The sequence below is a fragment of the Stegastes partitus genome, unplaced genomic scaffold (assembly GCF_000690725.1).
Source record: "Stegastes partitus isolate 25-593 unplaced genomic scaffold, Stegastes_partitus-1.0.2 Scaffold965, whole genome shotgun sequence".
Lineage (NCBI taxonomy): Eukaryota > Metazoa > Chordata > Actinopteri > Pomacentridae > Stegastes > Stegastes partitus.
The window spans coordinates 5,303-16,214 of record NW_007578696.1 but is presented as its reverse complement, the minus strand read 5'-3'; the positions used below and the strand labels follow the sequence as shown (position 1 = coordinate 16,214).

General features: G+C 40.2%; 1 protein-coding gene across 1 annotated transcript; it reads right to left on the bottom strand.

The window, feature by feature from the left end:
• Positions 1-572: 572 nt before the first annotated feature.
• On the bottom strand, positions 573-6,063 carry LOC103366675 (spindlin-Z-like). Its single transcript, XM_008294459.1, has 5 exons — positions 5,972-6,063; positions 5,288-5,329; positions 4,206-4,465; positions 2,725-2,958; positions 573-1,751 (listed from the first exon to the last, which is right to left on the bottom strand). The coding sequence occupies exons 2-5, from the start codon at positions 5,305-5,307 to the stop codon at positions 1,546-1,548; spliced, it is 720 nt and encodes a 239-aa protein (XP_008292681.1). The 5' UTR covers positions 5,308-5,329; positions 5,972-6,063; the 3' UTR covers positions 573-1,545.
• Positions 6,064-10,912: the final 4,849 nt, after the last annotated feature.

Here is a 10,912-nt window from a genome sequence, read left to right as displayed (position 1 = left end):
TTTAAAAAAAATTCTATTTCAATAAAATAATTGTGAAAGTTATTTTACCAATGCAGTGTACAAATGAAGCTGGTGCTTTTGACAAAACGGCTGAACTGAAGCCACATTTCTGATAAAACGTGTAAATTATCTGAGTTCATTCACTGTTTGGAAGTATTCACTGAATTCAAACAAGGTCAAGGAGAGCCGACTCTCGGCTCGTGCAAAGGTGTGAAGAAGAGCGTTTCACATTCAGTTAAATAGTTAGACATACATGGGCCTGCATATTTCTGAAAATATTCACATTCTGATGTGATCAGTTGTGTCAGCATTATACATAAAGCTGGATACAGTACGGTTGAATGCTTCAGAGCACATCAAAAAGCTTTTCAGTGTAGAACGCCTAATAATTCTTTATAGTTTTACTGCTAAAGCTGGCATCATTTTTGCATAGTTTCATTGATCACTGGGAGGTATCTGATCATAATGTGCTAGGATGGGATTATACTTGTTATAATGCAACACATGCACATGAATGATACAAGATACGTACTGCAAGACAAAGAGCACGTAACAAGAACTGGACGAGAAAATGATTTTCAAGCAGCTTTGTTTTACGTTCATAAAAATGTCTCATTATATTTACAGAACAAAACATATTTAGGGTCACAATGAACAATAATTCATTCCTTTTTGGCAAATAATGAAGACTTGAGTCCAAAATACTAAACAATGTCGGTAGCCAATTTCAACTACATAAATAGTGTGTAGCACAAACACTGTTTGAAACAACTTGACATCAACATCAGTATTTCTGATATATTATTATAATGTAGAAAACTTACATTTTGTATGATGAAATAGAACAGAAATATGATACATGAGTTCGCAGATTATTCTGTGTTTCACATCCGTGATGTGAGACACAGACGAGTCTCAATGGCTTTACACTTCAACTGAAATTCGAGTTCACTGTGATGGAAAAATCAGCACACTGATCAAATGAATATTACTTTTATATTCAACAAACTGAGGCCTACCCAGTGACACACAGAAAGCACAGCAGACAAGTTTTTTTTTGTTTTGTTACCAGCAGCACAGCCAGATACTCCAGATGAAATAAATAACACAGGCATATAAAAGTGAAATGATTTTTTTTTCTCCTTAGTTTGATGTGTTGTTTACAAAAAGTTTGAATTTGGAGTTTGAGACTTGCACTATACAAGTGTGACTTAACCGAAACAAACGTCTAGCTCCATTTCATCTGCTGGGCTATACAACCGGTCACAGACCTGTTTTATTTACATTGAAAAGGACTTAAAAGTCATATATTAAGTTCAACTTCAAATTGGGAATCAAAAACCAAGATGTCTTGTAATTTCAAAATGAAGGAAGCCCCAGGAGGTCAAAAAAAATAAAACAAACAAAAAGAAGAACAAAAAAAAGAAAAAAAAGAGGCTTCAGCACGTTGCCTTCCACTTGGGAAAAACTGAAATCTTTAACACTTTAACAGGTAACGACTGGTTGGGACAAATGTGGGCTGAAAATGAAACTGGACAGTCAGTACTAGGTGGTCTTCACCAGGTCGTAGACGTGGATGTGGACGTCATCGTCATATTTTATGTAGTATACAGTTGGCTTCGCTGGGACCTGGTAGATGACCAAGCCCGTCCTCTTCAGACCGTTATCTGTGACGTACTCCACCTGTTTACCCACAAGGCTCTCTGGCTCCTCACCAGGCTTCCTGTCTGCTGGCAACAGGTGTTTGTTCTCTGGAGGACGAGCAGGAAAACCACAACATCATGACAATCTGAGACCAGTAACAGGAGCAGGCAGACAGTTATTAAAACAACGTAAATTTGCTTTAGCTTTCAGATAAACTAACTTTCAAGAGCCAATATTTTCTCTTTACTTGAGGTTGCCATACTGATGCTTGTTTGTGTATTGAAATGTTTGCAAACTTAAAAAGCCCAAAGTTTATCCAAGAGGAGCTATTCTCTTCCTCAGAACATACTGCCTGAACTGCTTCGTTTGAAGTTCAGGCTTTTCTTCTGTTACGTATCTACACCATCATGTAACACATTTGCATAACGTCTGTCTAGCAGCTAGTTTGGCAACACCGTCAAAAACAAATTAACAGTTTCCTTGCAGTGTGCCATTATTTCCTGTCTGGAGCCACATCTTTTAGGGCTACATCTCTCTGCCTGTCCAATAGGAGCAGATGGGGCTGTTTGGGAGGAGGGGGGCCTTAAAGAAACCTGAGCTACAACGGCTCATTTCCGACAGGGTGAGAAGAGGTGCTGCACTGAGGGGAGAATAGTGTGTTTTGTTTTTTTTTAACATTAAAAGATGTAAACATATTGTAGTACACCCCAAAAATAAAATTATAATCCCACACATGTCTAATATATGGGCTCTTTAACTAATACCAAACAAGTTAGCCCAACTTCTTTTACGTGCTCTACCTACTTCCCTACAATTTCTTGAAGACAGCATTGTCTCTCCACAATAAGACACAAGTGCGGCAACAGAACACACTCCCCTGTTTCTGAACCAAGCAAAAATTCTGCACAAATGTTCAGGGAAAAAAAAAAAAAAAGACCAAGGCAGAGGCACTGGAGTGTTTTGTAATGCTGACTATGTAAATTTGTCCTGTTCTCTTCCTCCCACTTTTCCACGAGCATCTGAAATGTAAAACATTCACAGTTTTTCTGCACACTGGCGGTAAAGCTCTCGTCGCCGTACCTGACTCTGGCAGGACACGTAGGTCTCCGTCCTTATAGTCGTCCCACAGCTGGTACATATACAGCACGGGGTCCTTCTCATAGGTGATGTAATACCAGTGGGTCATGATGGGGGCTCGGGACAGCACCATGCCTCGCCACTCGTTTTTCTCGCCGTCCTCCTTCTCGAACAGATGCTCCACCGCTCGACCCACCAGCTCCTCCGCCCCGGGAGGCACCTTGATCTTATTGTTCACTGCAGGAAGCAGAAGACACTTAGATGAGCCTGTTAATCTGAAAACATTATAGAGCCCAGATTCCAGATGACACATTATTACGGGTTATTAAAATATAATTGTCTCATAATTGTGACAAGCTCTACATTAGCCCAAGAAAATTAGGAACTTTTGACTAGAATAAAAATCCAATCAGTTCAGTTCACTTAGATTAAACTCATCGGGCTTCACTGGCATGAAAATTTCAAGAAAGAATATTGCCAAAGCATCAAAAAGTTACTTGAGGAAGTACACAATACTGGTAATTTGAACGTTAATACAACATTATGTCGACACACATTCAGCGGCTAGATATGCAGTCTCCTCCTGCTGGGAGTATTTTCAATTCATTAAGCTCTTTGAAATATATAATTACAGAGCTGTTCAAATAAATATTCCTCATTTCATTGAGTGTTTTAAAGAGTTCTGTTTTCTTTTAGTCGGCAGGATGTTCTGTGTCTTCCCTTTTCATTTGTCAGTTTGTGGTCACACTGAGCCTGCACTCGGTTCAAATCTATCTCTGCTTTCTATGTCTGACAGCAGAGCGGTATTCTGCCGATTCATCATCTCTTTTCAGGTCCAGATAACATTGTAATCTACTTTGGGTTATATTGTCTTCTTTGCAATGTTCTCAATGTATTCCTTTACATTGTGTTGTAATTTAGTTTACTGTGATTGGTTGTGAGATTAGCCGAAGTGTGAAAGAGAGTCTGAAAGGGGTCAGTTAATCTAATCACCAAGGGGTTTGTAAGTGGGGCTGGAGGTGATAAAAGGTGATTAGAAATGATTAAGTTAAACATTTTTAATGCCAGCAAAAATCAGGTCCAAGTGCTAAGTGCTAAGTCATTATATGTGACGACTCTACAAGTTAATTTATGACATTGTAAATCAGCATGCAGCGTCTTCCTTTTCCAAAAGTACAGCAGTGTGTTTTGTGTGTCTATCAGCAGCAACAGTGGTTTGTTTGTATCAAGCAGAAGAACAACAGCAACATCAGTAACCACACAAAAACTGATTAAAAACTCCTGCTCATGCTGTAATAGGAAATCCTATAAATAACGGTTACATAAGTACGAATTAATTTCAACTTGAAGCGCTGAGCAGCAAACTGCTGACCTGATCAAGTATGCCCAAAGTTGTTCATACACAAACAAACACTTGAACACTTCACGAGCGAATCTAAAAAAAAAAAAATCTGTCCGCGATTAGAGACGGACGTCACACTCACCGACTTTTTCTGACAACACCTGCAGGTTGGACACGCGGCTGTCTTTGAAGAGCTCGATGCCGTAGACACAATCGAAGCCGTCGTATTTGACCATGTAGAGGGAGCTGTTCACAGTTAGGCGCTCCAGAACGGTGCCTTTCCACTTCGTCACATTTCCCTTCTCTCTCCAGGTGTGCTGGATCCTGCGACCCAGGAGGTTGTCAGGGTCCGGGCTCAGGGTCGACGCCGAGCTCTCACTCAGCTCTCCACTGCTACGCTTCCTGGAAACACGAATAGAATATTAGTGTTGATGTACATTTTGAGCTTTGCAATTAATATGTTGGTTATTCGTTTAGATCTAGGAGGTTTTTTATGATATGAAAAAACAGGTGATCCAGGATATGGAGCGGGTACAGTTAACCCGAACAATGAGGACAATTGAAATGTTACATAAACACACAGAGATGTGAACCTTTTTTTTTTTTAATTCATTAATATCCACATGTGACATGCTATCAGGGGAAAATTACCTCCACTTCAAAGTCCAGTGGGTAGTGAATCACTGAGAAATTCTAACAATTACCAGCTTCAACGACAGCAAAGAGCCGGCCTCATTTGGCTCATAATATGCCAGTGCATTAAACACAACAGAGTTTATTGGGTTCACCATTAAAGGCTTACATTGTGTTGATAAACAAGCCCACTTAACACTAGTTTTTATATATTTTTTCATTATTATTTCAGGCTTAATTTCAGACATCTGCTCACAAAATGGCTCACACAGCTTTATAAAAGCACTATTCACTGTTTTCTGCTTAAAATAAATTGAATGCATCATGGATTAAGTAGATGAGTAAACACTACCCAATGCTCAAGCCAAATATAGGACATTGTTTTCCCTTCAAGTCTTAAGACACTGGGCTAAAGTTCAAGTTGGAAGTGGTGCTGTCACATTTGTGGTTAAAATGGTTGTAAATATCTAACCAGCAGATTACTAATATGGTACAGATGCATCAGTCAGCACAGTAAAAAAATAAATAAAGGGGGTTTCACTTTCATAGCTGGGTCAGATGAGTTAGATCAGACTTTCTGTTTGAGCCTACCTGCCCCGTTTCTTTGACATGTTTCCATAAATTCACTCAACCCTGCGAGACACAACACAAGTCAGTTAGAGAACACAACAAAAGCAGCTGACGCCCACGTTTTCACCAACCGGACACCGTAATTCACATTCATTAAAATATTTTTAGCTGTCGAAAGTGCAGCACACTCCGTCGGTCCGCTGCCTTCAGCTTAATCAACGCAGAGCCATGCAAACAAACCCGCATTGCCGGATGTAAACAACGCAACTGCGACGAGCCCGCTGCTAACGCTAACTAAGCTAGCCCCATGCTAATACGACTAAAGGTTACACATTTATACAGCTAACTACAAGGCTAATAAATGTGTAACTTCAGCCAGGCTAGCTTACGTCGACGTGCCGAGGAAACGTGAAGACACCCTTGGACTAAAATAGCAGCAGCCAGGTGGCTTAAGATGAGAAATCCTTTCAGTTACAGTTTACTGTAAATGACTCACATTTCTGAGAATTTGCCTTCTGCATTTCTGCACATAAGCTAGCTGAACAAAAGGAAATGCATCGCCATGTAAGCGCTGATTTTGCACCCTGGCTACAGCTGCTGGATTAACGAAAAAATATGGACTGACCATAAGAAATTCATTGATATTTTGTATGTGGTCGACTAGTTCGATAGGCGGGTGCCAGCAGAATTAGCTGTTTGCCCTACCTGATCAATAATTTCACATGTGTTTGTCTTTGCAGAGCAGATTCCTCCACCTAGGCTAGATACACGGAAACGAGCCTGATTTGTGGACTTCAACTACCAGGAGGACCTCGCATCTCGCAAAGCACTCTGGGATTCGTAGTCAGGTTTATTTACTTCCTTTTAATTTAGCGCAGCTGCTAATAACCGTCCAGACAGATACAACCCCTTATCAGCAGCCATGTGATTTCTGTTGATGGAAATTTACGTAATTAATATTTTGTTGTCTTCAAAGGTTTTTTGCAAACGATGATTTTTCCCCTCTAAAACTACATTTGCCATCATTCACCTCATGTTAAGGCCACATTTTCCTTGAAGTCTAGTGCACATTTCTTCACCAAAATAAACAGGTAACAAATAAAGTTACAGAGTTCGAGATAAAGAGGTTACTGAAAGCAATCCAGTATACAGAATTTCTAAATGGAAAGGTAATTTGCTGTCGTTTGACCCAAACATTAAATTCCTCAATTGGAATTTTATACACAAAGCCGCTATTTTAGTGAATAAAACAAAATACAGTGAATATATATAAAATTTTTTGAAAATGAAACATAATAAATTTTCAGAGTCAGAGTCAGGGTCGTTGAACTGTTAAAACTTGGACTGAAATGTATTGTTGTTGTTGTTATTGTTATCATTATTGACTAATTGTTGCAAAAAAAAATGCACATTGTGCATTCACTAATTATGTGTTAATTCATCTAAAGATATTTTGCGCAACTATTCCAACCTTTTAATTAAATCAAATACTAATACTCAAATTAACCAAAAGTGCAATTGTACTTATTTTACTAGAATTATTAGCTATAATGAAATACGGAGGAATAATTGTCTTTTTTGTATCTGAAATGCTTAAATCAGCCACAAGATGTCATACTAAACACAAAATCTCTGCCACTGGCTCTTTAACAGACTCCGATGATGGACTGACCAGTGTGGAGAGTGGATGATGCAGTACCTCAGTGTGCCTGTCTGACAGCTCTTTCAGGGTGAAAGCTTTTGGTTTTATCTTGTGCCAAACCACCTGTATGTGTATGACTCATCAGTGATGTGGAGGTGAGTTAAAACAGTGCATAAACCTTCACCTCCTGTTAATTTTCGTCACAAATCATTTAGAAGCAGCAGACACGGCTAAATTCCCTAAAAAGACCTTTATATTTTCTCTGTTTAACCTTCATTTTTTTCCCCCACATGGATCAGTGCTCGTTATTTTATTCACCTATTTGTATTTAATCCTCAGTTTAGTACAAAATGTCAGCACTAAGATATATAAAAGACCTTTTAACAAATGTTACACACACAGTCAAACAGGACAGACAGAAGAAAAAGATGTTTGATTCTAAAAATAGCAAAGAAGTTACTATAAATATAGACTGCAAGGCAGTTAAACAACAGTCCAAATGACTTGTGCTGTTTTTTGCAATATTTCATGTAATCATGATCATCATGATCACAGAGTGGATCCCACTCAGGAAACCAAGGTCATGCCCTCTGTAGTTTGTTCTTTAATTTGGGGGTTTTATAGTGAAAGTTTTATAATGAAAACCTTGGGTAGACTGATTCTTTTATCTTTAGAGTAAATCCATCCATTTCCTTCTGCTTATCTGGGGTCAGGTTGCAGTGTCAGCCAGCTAAGCAGGTTTTCAGACACCTATTTCCCTCGCAACGTTTTCCTGCTCCTACTGAAGGAATCCAAAGATTTTCCAGGCCAGATGAGATGTTATCCCTCCAGTGAGTTCTGGGTCTACTACGGGTCTCTTCCCAGTTAGATGGGCCCAGAAAAGGTGTCCAGGAGGCAACTTAATCAAACGTCTGAACCACATTAGCTGGCTTCTTTGACACAAAGGAGCAGCGACTCTACTCTGAGCTCCTCACCCTATCTGTAAGGCCGAGTCCAGCCACAGAACCTCTTTCACCCACCTTTATCCATGGCCACATTCTTTCAGTCACTACCGGGATCTCATGATCGTAGATAAAGGTTGGAGTGGGACCAGCTCAAGAGATTTGCATCTGACTCAGCTCCTTCTTCAGCATGACAGCATGTGGTAGTGAGGACAGGAGGAGTGCTATAAGTGGAGTGGCTGCATCACTGCTGATTCCCGTCATTCATAAACAAGATCTCAAGATATTTAAACTCCTTCGCTTGGGGCAGAAACTCCACCCCAACCAGACTTGGAGGTGCGGATTCTCATCTTGGCCATTCTACACTTGTCTAAAAACCACTCCGGTGCTCACTGAAGGTCATGACCTAATGAAGCCAACAGAATGACGTCATCTGCAAAAAGCAGAGACGAATCTTTGAGGTTCCCAATCCGGTCACCCTATTCACCCCGATTGTGCCTTGAGATCCTGTACATGATTATCAGAGATCTAAGACAAGGGGTCGAGTCCAGTACCCACCAGAGACATGTTTGACTTCTTGCTGAGGACACAAAGTCGACACAGTCGTCAGCCTTATCCAAATCCACAAAACCCATACGCACTGGATGGTCAAACTCCCTCAACTCCGCTAAGCTAAAGAACTGGTCCACTGCTCCTGCTCCTCCTGAATCAGAGGTCAAACAGTCCTCCATTCCAGCACCTTGGGATGAACTTTCCCTAAGAATAGCAAACCAGATCTTAGAGTCCTCGCATTCAAACTGAGACTTAAAAATTAAAACAGAAAAGAAGAAGAATACTCTATATTGTGTTACTGGCAGTGAGGAGGCTTTACAACACTGTATATTTCAGATCTTTACAGAAGAGGATTAGATCCACTTTAAAGAATATATTTGAGTTCTGACCTTTTTCCGTAAAATTCTGTGAAAAAAAAACAAAACAAAACAAACAAAACTGTAAAACAAGTAAACAAAAAAAAAAAAGTTATTGGTATTATTGTTAGCGTTTATGTTTTTTGACAGGATGTTGGGGATTTAAGTTTTGTCCCCAGCTCTGATCATTATTTACCTATACTGCCTCAGAAATGTGAAGTGAATCTATTTTTGCTCAGTTTGACCAAATCTTCATTCAGCCACTCAGAGCCCAAACTCCATTTTACAAACCGTTAGCTCTCAACTCCATCTATTAATGAGGTAATTTTGCTTACAGAGACATTTTCTGTCTTCCATTAGCTGCTGTGGTGGTCTGAGTGGTTACAGTCTGAGCTCACTTAGTCGCTGATAACAAAATATTATTCTGCAATTTAAACAGTCTGACATATATTTCAGATCAGACAAATGTGCTGCGAGGTGCTGGTGCGCTGGAAAGCTTGCAGCAGCTGTGAGAAAGCCAGCGTTGTATCGACACAAAGCTGTCCGGCATCCAAGGTTGCCTCCTCTTGTCCTTGCTGTTGTCACAGCAACAGAAAAGGCCTGGATGTCGGAGAAAAAGGCTCTCTTCTTTTGTTTTATTTTCCTGTTTTTTTTCTTTTTTCCAATTCAAAGCGGCTCAAAAGGGCATTCAGTTAATCAGCGGAGGTCGCTCAGTTTTCAGGGAAAAACATGGAGCGAGACTCAGCACATTCTTAAAGCCGGTTGCTCTGCCGTTTGAATTTGTCGATTCATACTGAATGTTTTTCCGTTGCGAGGCCTCAGAATCTCTCTGTTTACTAGTCTGCTTGACTGACATCTTGTGCCGCTTGCGGGTTTCTCCGGCGCCATCGGAGGAGGAGAGCCCACAGCGGCCCTCTCCCCTGGGACGCCATGAGAATACCGAAGCCAAAAATAGAGGTATCCTCCTCTCCTTCCACCTCTCCTGCTCTTCCAGGTACAGTATCTGTGTGTTGCTTCTGTTTGTTTTGGAGGCCGGAGGACACACTCACACAAATTATCTGCACCACACTGAGAAATGCTGTTGATGGTTCCTGTCAAGTATTGCAGGGAGATTGCATAGCGGAGTCGTAAAGTCAACCCAAGGTTACTATGTGTGTGTGCGTGTCCATTGATTAGATGTCTCTATTATTAGCACCATCCCCATGCAACCTGAACTATGGCAGCTGTAAAGGAATGGTGTATCATGGCTGTATTATGTATGTCTGGAGCTGAATCGAATTTGACACTGTGGTGTGTATGTGAGGGAGGGTGTTGGAGCTGAAAGAGAAGTGAGCTGCTGATGACTGTTTCCAGCAGCTTTAATTAGCTTCTAGGTTCTGTTTCTGTCTGGATCTCAGAACACCTTTTCTCTCTGAGGTTTAAAAGGCAAATAAGAACATGTCTGGCAAATCAAGACCAGACATGATGACGCAGTGTCTTGGGTTTCAAGAATCTGCAAGATCACTGGATGTGTGAATCCATATGAACACGTGTGCATTCAGACGGCGGCCGATGCTTCCTGTGTTTTCTTTCATGCTTAGCAAGCCACATTCCCACAACATTGGCTAACATCACCTCCAAGTTTGAATAGTGTTTTGTAGTTTTAATGTAATTTCAGGGATATTTATCTTTTTAATGCTTAATCTTACGTGGTTAAAAGTGAACTAAGACAACGTTTTTGCTGCAACATTCAGAGGATGTTTGAAGGATGTTATCAGATTATGTTACACGATGACAAAGAAAGAACGTTCCAACATTTTCAGATGCTATCCAGGCCTCAGATGACAGAATATTCTTTATAAAACGTTTCTGCAATGGGACATATTACCAATGCTATGACATTCTGAAAGAGGTGTTCTGAGGATGTTGTTGAGGCGACACAGAACAGAACGTTTTTCTAGAAAACAATGTTCCACAATGTTGTCAAAAGAAGGGCGTTCTTAAAGCAGCATTCAGAAAACTTTTTAAGAATGTTAGGACATGATGTTTTAATGCTTTTATCATTGAACATTTTTAGAGTGTCTGTAGTAATCCAAGCTTTAAGAAGGACATTCTGGGAAGTAACAGAGAACTTCCCACTATGAACAACACCAAGACTTTGCACAATATACTCAAA